A 12,142-nucleotide genomic window follows, 5' to 3' on the forward strand; every position below is an offset into this window, starting at 1 on the left:
GGCGTCCAGAAAAAGCGGCGGGTCCCTGTCTTAGGAGGATTACGGCACCATTGCGGAGGGCTGGTGCTTTCAGATGCCTGCGATGAATGAACGGGGCTAACCTGGCTGGTATAAAAAGGCGACGTCGCCGGTTCGCGTGGCCACCCCAGGAGAAGGCGGCGAAAGCGTTACTTCCCAGGTGTGTAGCGGAGTTTGGAGCTCGCCGTAAGTACAGTTTTGGGTTGCTGGTTTTTTTTTTTTTTTGGTACTTTAAAAGGGAAGGGAGGCTGATGGTTGGGGGGGGGGATTTATTAGCATCCTTTGGACCAATCCTTGTTCTCCTCCAGCCCGGGTTTTGCAAGGTTAAAATTCTATTTATTTACTTCTCTTATCTATCCCTACGTGTGTCGATCGCATCCCGCCGGAGACCCTTTTTCTCCGAGAGGGTTTGAAGCGATCGCAACCCGGGATCAAATTGTTGCTAAAAAGTTCATCGGGCTCGATTTTTTTCAACCTTGCCCAAAAGGGCAAACGTTGGCTTGCTCAGCCCTGTTTCAACAAGTTCCCAGCGGGTGAGTCTCGGGTGGGGTGGGGGCTCTTGAGCATACGCAGAGAGCAGAGAGAGAGAGAGAGAGAGAGAGAGAGAGAGAGACTAGAACCCACTACCCTTCTTTGCTTAGCTTTATTTTGGGGTTTCTTTCTTTTTTTTCTTCTTTAAGTAGCAGAGTTGTTGCTACAGTTGTTGGTATCCAAGAGAAAACAACCCTTTACCTTTGGGGACCGGGGTGGGGGAGGAAGAGGGGAGGGAGGAGAGGAGAAAAAGATACTAGCAGAGAGAAGATATTGGAAAAGATACAGGGAGAGGGAGAGAGGGAGGGGGAGAGAGGGGGAGAGGGAAGAGAGAGGGAGGGAGGAGAGAGGGGAGAGAGGGAGGGAGAGGGAGAAGGGAGAGAGAGAGATAGAGGCAGGCAAATAATCATATTTTTTGAATCGTGTTTTTTTAGAGGCTGCTCTCGAACCCACAACGAAAGTAGACCTCACAGGGAGAGCGTTTATGCTTGAGCGGGCTCTAAGCCAGATAGGCGATGGTTGATGTGGGGGGGAGGCGGGGAAGGAAAGGACCTGATTTAAGACGGAAAGTGATTAGAGAATAAACTGGTTTATGAGAAACTCAGATTTGTAAGCTGGGCAGCTTTTTTTTTTTTTTTAATTTAACTTTTAAACTGCGATTTTTGATTTGGTCTGAGTGAAATTCACACCCGCCCCTCCACCCTCGGAGGATAGACACTTCTGCTGTGTCATTTTGACCACTGCCAAAAAGGCAAGAGGTGGTGTTGTGCGCAGGTAGAAAATTTGCTGTCCCTCGGTCGGTTTCTTTGCAACAGGTAAGGTCCCTCTGCTGGGTACGGTTTGGTTTTACCGGGATGCAGGAAGGATCTTCCTTGCAAACCTTAACTCAGGATAGAAGTAGATACTTCTATCCTGATCAACAGTTTTAGTTGAAGCTGCTTCCAGTCAAAGGAGAGCTCTTCCTGGCTCACCTAGAACAATCAATCATCAACAACTATCAATTATTAAATTATTCTCAGGGTGGTTTTTACAAGCCTTCCTTAGAGAAGCCAGGTTTGAACCTGGATCCTCCGGCATGGATACCACCTTAGTCCTAGAATTATATGTTTGGCTATGTTCAAGAGAAATTTCAGCATCAGCATCAGGGTTGGAAGGGACCCTGGAGGTCTTCTAGTCCAACCCCTGCTCAAAAGGAGGAGACAACAAATGGATGTCCAATCTCTTCTTAAAAACCTCCAGTGATGGAGCACTCGCAACTTCTGGAGGCAAGTTGTTCCACTGGTTAGTTGTCCTTGCTGTTAGGAAGTTTCTCCTTAGTGCTACGTGGCTTCTCTCCTTGTTTAGTTTCCATCCGTTGCTTCTTGAATTTGAAGGCCTCCATAGCGTTCCTCGGAGCCTAAAATGTTCATCCTTGGTCATTCCGTGGGAATATGTTTTTCTTCGTTTTTCCCGAACGCCATCACTCTGCTTAACAAATAATTCCCTCAACACTGTCAAACTATTACTAAATCTGCACTACGATTAATCTTCTCATCGTTCCCATCACCCATCTCCTTCCATGTATAACTTTGTTGCTTGTATCTTACGATTGATATTGATATTGATTGTTTCCTGATTGCCTATGTCATAGTTCCCTACGACTATCATTAAGTGTTGTTCCTTATGATTCTTGATGAAGGTATCTTTTCTTTTATGTACACTGAGAGCCTATGCACCAAGACAAATTCCTTGTGTGTCCAATCACACTTGGCCAATAAAAATTTCTATTCCATTCCATATTTTCTATTCTATTCTATTCTATTCCATTCCATTCCATTCCATTCCATATTTTCTATTCTATTCTATTCTATTCTATTCTATTCTATTCTATTCTATTCTATTCTATTCTATTCTATTCTATTCTATTCTATTCTGCCCAGCAAGATTGGACTGAGTCAGATCTAACCTAGTCCAAATTAGGGAAAAATCAGAAATGTGAGCGAAGGTCTTTTGCTACCATCAATCACCGTCTTTTCCAGACCACCGTTACGTTTGACTAAAGATGGTGACATCCATTTTTTTAATACTAATAACTGAGTTGGAAGAGACCTTGGAGGTCTTCTAGTCCAACCCCCTGCCCAGGCAGGAAACCCTGCACCACTTTAGACAAATGGTTGTCCAATCTTTTCCTAAAAACTTCCAGTGTTGGAGCATTCACAATTTCTGGAGCAAGTTGTTCCCCTGATTAATTGTTCTCACAGTTAGGAAATTTCTCCTTAGTTGCTTCTCTCCTTGATTGGTTTCCAGCCGTTGTTGTTTCTTCTTCTGCCTTCAGGTGCTTTGGAGAATAGATTGACCCCTTCTTCTTTGTGGCAGCCCCTCAACTACTGGAAGACTGTTATCTTGTCACCCCTGGTCCTTCTTATCATTAAACTTAAGACATACCCGATTCCCACCACCGTTCTTCATATGTTTTCATCTCCAGACCCCCTAATCGTCTTCGTTACTTTTGTCTGTACTCTTTCGAGCATCTCAACATCTTTTATATTTTGGCAGCCAAAACTGGACGCAATATTCCAAGTATGGTCTCATCAAAGGCATTATAAAGTCAAAGGCGAGTCAGAAGTTCTACATCCCAGGGAGATCTCTGGTCCCTTCATATTCTCTCCCTTCTCGTAACATGGGAAGATAGAGAGGAAACCCAATTTCTTGTCTACCCAACCCATTTATCTGCCCAGCTCCGGGAATTATCTCAGAACTGTTCTCAGCTTTACAAGCAGAAAACCCTGCAGTTAGGACTCTTCTTTTAGATAAGTACGTTGGATGGACATTTCGATAAGCAAATAAATAAATGGCCCCGAAAGCTGACACTAGTCTGAGTCATGCCATTTTCCTGGTTCAATTTTCCTCCAGACTCAAAAAAAACGAAAAACAATCCTTCGTCTTACTTCCCTCAAGCTTCCTTCCCCATTTTTTGCTCTGACTTTTGTTATTGCTGCCTCTCCTGTCACTCAAAGCCGTACCTGAAAGCAAGGATGAGCTCACTGTTTGCAAGGCAAGAGAAATAGAGAGCCAGGTTTGATTTCAGCAAGGGCAGAGCCGAGCGAGGTTCGGTTCAGCCGGAAGGAAAAAACGAGAACAGGATAACAAGACTTGGAAGCACTGGTGAAATGCAAAATTTGTTACTACCGGTTCTGTGGGCGTGGCTTGGTGATGGTGGTGCGTAATGTGACTGGTTGGGTATGGCCAACTTTATTTAAAATTTATTTTTAAAAGGCCAAAGAGGTTGTAGAAAAAATGCTTTTAAAAGGCTCCTCTGATGATCCCAGCTGAGTTGCCTGATTGTCAGAGGCTTTTCTTTTCTTTTAAAAGCATTTTTTTTGGCCTTTAAAAGAAAAAAAAAACCTCTGACGATCGCGCGGCTCAGCTGGGATCGTAAGAGGAGCCTTTTAAAAGCATTTTTTCTACAACCTCTTCGGCCGAAGAGGTTGTAGAAAAAATGCTTTTAAAGGGTTCTGACAATCCCAGCTGAACCGCGCGATCATCAGAGGCTTTTTTTTTAACTTTTAAAAGCATTTTTTCGGCCGAAGAAAAAATGCTTTTAAAAGTAAAAAAACAACAACAACCCTCTGATGATTGTGCGGCTCAGCTGGGCATGGTGGAGGGCAGGGATTTTTCCTACCGGTTCTCCGAACCACCCGCTGCCATTGCTACCAGATTGGACGATCCGGTCTGAACCGGGAGCATTTCACCCCTGGTTGGAAGGGATCTTGGAAGAGGTCTTCTAGTCCAACCAGTTTCCTAACCAGGAGACCCTCTATGGATCGTCCTTGTCCTTACAACAGTTCATTTAGGGACCGTTGTTTTTTTTTTTTTTTTATTGGCCAGGTGTGATTGGACACACAAGGAATTTGTCTTGGTGCATATGCTCTCAGTGTACATAAAAGAAAAGATACGTTCATCAAGGTACAACACTTACAACACAATTGATGATCAATATATCAATATAAATCATAAGGATTGCCAGCAACAAGTTATAGTCATACAGTCATAAGTGGAAAGAGATTGGTGATGGGAACTATGAGAAGATTAATAGTAGTGCAGATTCAGTAAATAGTCTGACAGTGTTGAGGGAATTATTTGTTTAGCGGAGTGATGGCCTTTGGGGAAAAAACTGTTCTTGTGTCTAGTTGTTCTGGTGTGCAGTGCTCTGTAGCGTCGTTTTGAGGGTAGGAGTTGAAACAGTTTATGTCCAGGATGCGAGGGATCTGTAAATATTTTCACGGCCCTCTTCTTGATTCGTACAGTATACAGGTCCTCAATGGAAGGCAGGCTGGTAGCAATTATTTTTTCTGCAGTTCTAGTTCGAAGTTACAATGTCATGGGAAAAAAACCTGACATGATTGTTTTTCATACTTCCGACTGTTGCAGCAGCTTGATCGAAATTCAGGTGCTTGGCAGCTGGCCTGTGTTTGTTTATGACCGTTGCAGTGTCCCTGGGGTGTGTGTGTGTGTGTCATGTGATCCCCTTTAGCGACCGTCTGACAAGCAAAAGTCGATGGGGAAGTCGGATTCACTTAACAACTACAGTGATCCACTTCACAGATGTGGCAGGAAAAGTCGTAAAACGAAGCGAAATGGACTTAACGCATGTCTCGCTTAACAACAGAAATTTTAGGCTCAGTTCTGGTTGAGGACTATCTGTACCATTCAAAGACAAATGGCTGTCCAATCTCTTCTTAAAATCGTCCACTGATGAAGCACCCACAACTTCTGCAGGCAAGTTGTTCCACTGATTAATTGTTCTAACTGTCAGGAAATTTCTCCTTAGTTCTAAGTTGCTTCTTTCTTTGATCAGTTTCCACCCATTGCTTCTTGTTCTACCCTCAGGTGCTTTGGAGAACAGCCCGACTCCCTCTTCTTTGTGGCAACCCCTGAGATATTGGAATACGGCTATCATGTCTCCCCTAGTCCTTCTTTTTATTAAACTAGACATACCCAGTTCCTGCAACCGTTCTTCATATGTTTTAGTCTCCAGTCCCCTAATCATCTTTGTTGCTCTTCTCTGCACTCTTTCTAGAGTCTCAAACTCTTTTTTTTTAATAGTCATGTACATCAGAGTTGAAAGGGACCTTGGAGCTCTTTCAGACAACTGGAAGTTCAGTCACTTAATAGAATAGAATAGAACAGAATTTTTTATTGGCCAAGTGTGATTGGACACACAAGGAATTTGTCTTGGTGCATAGGCTCTCAGTGTACATAAAAGATCATCAAGAATTCTAAGGTACAACCCCTAATGATAGTCATAGGGTACAAATAAGCAATCAGGAAACGTTGAATATCAATATAAATTGTAAGGATACAAGCAACAGAGTTACAGTCATACAGTCATGACTAGAAGGAGATGGGTGATGGGAATGATGAGAAGATTATTTATTTATTTATTTATTTATTTATTTTGTCACAACATCATACAAAAAGATTATATAGTATATAAACATATATATGAGTAAATGTTAGGAGATATAAGCATATATATATATAGGAAGAAGAAAAGAAAAACAATAGGACAGGAACGGTAGGCACGTTTGTGCTCTTATGCACGCCCCTTATGGTCCTCTTAGGAATGGGGTGAGGTCAATAGTAGAAAGTTTTTGGTTAAAGCTTTTAGGATTATGGGAAGAGACCACAGAGTCAGGTAAAGTATTCCAAGCACTGATGATTCTGTTACAGAAGTCATATTTTCTGCAATCTAGATTAAAGCGGTTGACATTAAGTTTAAATCTATTGGTTGCCCTTGTATTATTGCGATTAAAGCTGAAGTAGTCATTAATAGTAATGCAGATTTAGTCAATGGTGTTGAGGGAATTATTTGTTTAGCAGAGTGATGGCGTTTGGGAAGAAACTGTTCTAATGTCTAGTTGTTCTGGCGTGCAGTGCTTTGTAGTGTCGTTTTGAGGGTAGGAGTTGAAACAGTTTAAAAACCTCCAATGTTGGAGCACCCACAACCTCTGGTGCCAAGTCATTCCACTAGTTAATTGTTCTAACCATCAGGAAATTTTGCCTTGGTTCTAGGTTGCTTCTCTCCTTGGTTAGTCTCCTTCCGTGCTTTGGTTGAAGGTGGAGATCCTTCTCCTGCTTCCTATTTTTTAAGAAAAATTACATTATCTTACGCAAAAAGGAAGGAAACCCATAAAGTGTCTTTTAGCGAGGGATGAAATCCAGCAGGTTCTGACAAGTTCTGGAAAACTGGTAGCGGAAATTTTGAGCAGTTTGGAAAATTGGCAAATACCACCTCTGGCTGGCCCCAGAGTGGGGTGGGAATGGAGATTTTGCAATATACTTCCCTCTGGAGTGTGTGTGTGGGGGGAATTGGGATTTTGTAGTATCCTTCCCCAGGAGTGGAGTAGGAATGGAGATTTTGCAGTATCCTTCCCCAGGAGTGGGGTGGGAATGGAGATTTTGCAGTATCCTTCCCCAGGAGTGGGGTAGGAATGGAGATTTTGCAGTATCCTTCCCCAGGAGTGGGATAGGAATGGAGATTTTGCAGTATCCTTCCCCAGGAGTGGGGTAGGAATGGAGATTTTGCAGTATCCCTCCCCCTTGTGTGGGGGAGAATGGAGATTTTGCAGTATCCTTCCCCCAGGAGTGGGGTAGGAATGGAGATTTTGCAGTATCCTTCCCCAGGAGTGGGGTAGGAATGGAGATTTTGCAGCATCCCTCCCCCTTGTGTGGGGGAGAATGGAGATTTTGCAGTATCCTTCCCCAGGAGTGGGATGGGAATGGGGATTTTGCAGTATCCTTCCCCAGGAGTGGGATGGGAATGGGGATTTTGCAGTATCCTTCCCCCTTGAGTGAGGAGGGAATGGAGATTTTGCAGTATCCTTCCCCCTTGTGTGGGGGAGAATGGAGATTTTGCAGTATCCTTCCCCCAGGAGTGGGATGGGAATGGGGATTTTGCAGTATCCTTCCCCCTGGAACGGAGTGGGAATGCCACGGCCACCAAGCCACGCCACGGCCACCAAGCCACGCCCACAGAACCGATAGTAGTAAAAAAATAATAATTGGGATTTCACCACTGCTTTTAGCTATGTTCTTCTTGGCTCGGTTTGGGGACGGCATCCTTCTCCACCCAACTGCCAAAAAAAAAAAAAAAAAGGCAGAGCTAAAAGAGCTGCGTTAGGCAGAGCAAAAAAGATCTGGAAGAGATCTTCGTAATAGCCTTGGGGTATTTAGCAACGCATTATAATTCCTGCCCCTGTTGTTAGACTGCTTCGGTTGCTTTGCAGCCTGACCGATCTAATTTTATTAGCATTCTAATGATGCATCGTGGTTTAATTAAAGGGTCTCGGAGGTTCAGACAGATCGGGGTTGTGAGCTGGAAATAAACAACTTCTGTTTTTTGCCAAGAATTTGGCACCGGGACCTACTTTTGAAATACAGGTAATCCTCGACTTACAACCATTCATTTAGCGACCGGAGTTAATAACGGCATTGGGGGGAAGAAAAAAGTGACTTTCAACCGATCCTCACATCTATGACCGTTGCAGCATCCCCTGTCGTCAGAATTTGGGCGCTTAGCAACCACCATGTATTTCTGATGGTCATGTGATTGCCATTGGCAACCAAGGGCCGCGGTGTGGCTCAGGCTGTAAGAAGCCTGTTATTAAAACACAGCTGCCTGCAATTACTGCAGGTTCTAGTCCCACCAGGTCCAAGGTTGACTCAGCCTTTCATCCTTTATAAGGTAGGTAAAATGAGGACCCAGATTGTTGGGAGGGCAATAAGTTGACTTTGTAAATATACAAATAGAATGAGACTATTGCCTTACACACTAAGCCGCCCTGAGTCTTCCGAGAAGGGTGGGATATAAATGTAAACAAAACAAAACAAAACTTTCCCAGCCAGCTTTCCGACACAAGCAAAGTCACTGGTGGAAACTGGGTTTGCTTAATGACAGCATGGTTCATTTAACGATTGTGGTGATTTGGTTAACGACCTTGGCAGAAGAGGTGATAAAAATCAGGGGTGAGGCGTTGAACAACTGCCTCATTTTTTTTTATTTTTATTTTGTCACAACTGTATACGCAAACTTCAACATAAAACAACAACACATCATATAAACGTATATATAAGCAAAAGTATGCAGCAACTATATTAATTTGATATAATGAAAGGGAACAATAGGACAGGAACGGTAGGCACGCTGGTGCTCTTATGCACGCCCCTTATAGTCCTTTTAGGAACGGGGTGAGGTCAATAGTAGACAGTTTTTGGTTGAAGTTTTTGGGATTTTGAGAAGAGACCACAGAGTCAGGTAGTGTGTTCCAAGTGTTAACAACTCTGTTACAGAAGTCATATTTTCTGCAATCAAGTTTGAAGCGGTTGACATTAAGTTTGAATCTATTGTTTGCTCTTGTATTATTGCGTTGAAGCTGAAGTAGTCTTTAACAGGAAGGACATTGCGATAGATGATTCAGTTTTGCGCTGGAAATTCTGATTGCGATCCTAAGATTGGGGGGGGGGCTACCCGTAAATCTAATAACATTCACCCTTGGTGGTGGTGGGGAGAAAGCCATTTGAAAAACAACAACACCCCAAAGGATTTTTTTTTAAGATAGGTCTAAGCAGACATGAGCCATCTGCAGATTTGTACATTGGGGAAACAAAACAGCCACTTCATAAATGCATGGCGCAACATAGGAGAACAAGCTTATCAGGGGTAGATTTAGTAGTTCATCTGCATTCATTTCATCAGACAAAAGCTACTCTTTTGAAGACAGCAAAGTCCACATTTTGGACAGAGAGGACCGCTGGTTTGAAAGAGAGGTCGAAGAGGCCATCTAGGTCAAAACTGAATAGCCCTGTTGTGTCTGCGCCGCCCCCCCAAGCCGGGCCTCCTGCCAGAAAGTGATTTGGAAAGTGAGGGGGAAGGACCGTCAAGACTTACCTCGGGAGCACTGGCTTCCCTGGCTCAGCTCCAGGAGCCAGAGGCAGGCCGGGGTCTCTGAGGCCTCCGTCTCCTGACTCTTCCCCCCCCAGGCCACACCTCCAGACCCGGCTGATGGCAATCAGGCCTGGCTGGACCCTAGGTTTCGTAGGCAGGAGAGGAGGGAACAACAGAAGCAGGGGTGGGGCAGGCCTAGGAAGTGCTGAGTCATGGAGCCACACCCCACAGGATATAAAGGCAGCAAGAGCTGCTGTGCCTCTTCGTAGCAGGCAAATCAACTGCTTAACTAAGAGCTGAAGTACTGTTTGTTCCTGGGTGACTCATCAGTGTCGAGAGAGATAACAGAGACATTTGGCAGACACTCGCTATTTTGCTGCCAGAGCTGATAGTGCCGGCTAATTAAGCCATCGCTCGGACAGAGGCGAGGGGGGACAGAACAAGCCCTTTCTCAACAGAGGGGGAGGCAGTGGTGAAATCCAATTTTTTTTACTACCGCTTCTGTGGGCGTGGCTTGGTGCGCGTGGTGTGACTTGGTGGGCGTGGCTAGGTGGGCATGGCAGGGGAAGGATACTGCAAAATCTCCATTCCCACCCCACTCTGGAGCCAGCCAGAGGTGGTATTTGCTGATTCTCTGAACTAATCAAAATTTCTGCTACCGGTTCTCCAGAACCTGTCAGAACCTGTTAAATTCCACCCCTGGGGGGAGGGATATGATATCATCTACCTCCACTCTACAGTTCGAAGTTACGACGGCACCGAAAAAAGTGACTTATGACCGTTTTTCAAAATGACAACTGTTGCAGCATCCCCACGGTCGTGCGATCAAAATTCAAACGCTTGGCGACTGACTCGTATTTACGACGGTCGCCGTGTCCCAAGAGTCACGCGATCCCCTTTTGCGACCTTCTGACGAGCTGCGTCGATGGGGAAGCCGGATTCACTTAACACCTGTTTTACTCATTTAACAACCGGGAGATGATTCACTTAACAACTGTGCCAAGGAAGATGGTAAAATGGGGCAAAGCTCACTTAACAACCGTGTCGCTCGGCAACAGAAATTTTGAGCTCACTTGTGGTTGAAATACCTGTATTTTTTTCCCCCCCCGATTCAACAAACCGCATTGCGCAGATATATAAATGGGCACATACAACTTTAACATCCAAGTGCAGGAGGGTGAGAAACCCAGTCACAAATATTTTTACTACAGATTTGTGAACTCGTACTATTCACTCATGTTTCCTCTTCTGGGTTGTGCTTAAACTCTATTGATAGGACTCTGGGAATTATTTGAAGGACCCTGGCAATTTGTTGTTCCCTGTTGGCCACCAGCTCCTCCAGCGGCCGAATCAGAGGAGGAGGAGGAGGAGGCATGGGATTCAAGGGGAAAAGGGAAGAGGGAGTGGAGGTGGCAGTGAGAGAGAGACAGAGACAGAGGCAGAGCCTGGGCCGTCCGTCAGCCGTCAGATGGAGAATCAATAGCCCCCTGGCCTGGAGGTGGCTGATAAGGATGAGGAGGAACAGCTGGGTCCAGTGCCTGACATGCAAATGCATAGAAGGCAGAGGAGAGGAGAACAGTGGAAATCTATAGGCCGGTCCTCAGGACGGAAGAGCCACCGCTGCTAGTGAAGCCCCACCCTAGCTCTAGGGATAAAAGGCAGGGGGCGGAGATGAATAGATGTGGCAGACAACCATTCATCTTCCAGCCGGATGGCCTTGTTAGCCTGCGTTGAGAGAAACTTTTTGCCGACGCTGCCGACGCTCCTAACAAAGGAATCTTCGAGTTAACTTCAGAGGGTTTGTCGTGTTTGGAGAGCTGGGTCGGAACCCAGTTGTTTGAACACACTGGGTGCATCCGGCAACTTTCGACAGGTGTCGCAGTCCCAAAGGCTAATTGTATGCACTAGCAGTGTGCAAACAACCCGACCCCAGTTACCCTCTCCTGGAGCAATTAACACTCCATCTATCTGTCACAAACAGTCCATTAATCAGTCAATCATGTGGCTGCTATGTCTTGAGTTTCTCCAGCTGTTTGCAAGGCTAGAAAATGTATTAACCATTTATGAACTAACGAAAAGAAAATTTAAACAATCTGGAAGTGACACCCTAATCCCCACTCTTTTGCGGCTATTTTCTCCCCTTCTGGGAGACCACTGGAGACCATTGTTTGGATCTCAAATAATTCCTCTATGGCTGGGATTGGAGGGGGGGGGCTTCAAATATTTTAGCCGAGAGTTCTCTGCCTGGTTGCTGGGTGGGCATGGCCATGGTGGGTGTGGCCTAGTCAACCTCCTGCACCACAGTGGGAAGGGGAGGCGTTTTTGCCCTCCCTGGGCTCCGGAGGCTTTCCTCGAGCCTCCGGGAGGACAAAAAAAGGCCTCCCCAGGCTCTGGAGGCCCTCTGGAGGCTGGAAACAAGCCTATTTCCAGCCTTCCCAAACTTCTGGTAAACCTGATTTTTGCCCTCCCTGAGACACTGTGCACACCCTGCACTTTTTGTTGTTGTTAGTTGCGAAGTCATGTCCAACCCATCACGACCCCATGGACAACGTTCCTCCAGGCCTTCCTGTCCTCTACTATCCTCTGGAGTCCTCTGGAGTTCTTCTCCAGCGCCGGAGTTCAAAGGCCTCAATTCTTTGGCGCTCAGCCTTTCTTATGGTCCAACCT

At 45.3% G+C, this 12,142-nt stretch overlaps 1 protein-coding gene across 2 annotated transcripts in view; it reads left to right on the forward strand.

The window, feature by feature from the left end:
- The first annotated feature begins 11 nt into the window (after positions 1–11).
- Positions 12–12,142, forward strand: part of C2CD4C (C2 calcium dependent domain containing 4C) — a 36,184-nt gene continuing 24,053 nt past the window's right edge. The window contains exon 1 of one of the 2 annotated variants that reach the window (XM_058163553.1): positions 12–178. In XM_058163553.1, the coding sequence (XP_058019536.1) occupies positions 87–178 (92 nt within the window). In that variant the 5' untranslated portion in view covers positions 12–86. Of the gene's footprint in view, positions 205–12,142 lie in introns of both variants that reach the window. The other variant, XM_058163554.1, reaches the window with a different exon arrangement.

Source organism: Ahaetulla prasina, chromosome 1 (genome assembly GCF_028640845.1).
Source record: "Ahaetulla prasina isolate Xishuangbanna chromosome 1, ASM2864084v1, whole genome shotgun sequence".
Classification (NCBI taxonomy): Eukaryota; Metazoa; Chordata; class Lepidosauria; order Squamata; family Colubridae; genus Ahaetulla; species Ahaetulla prasina.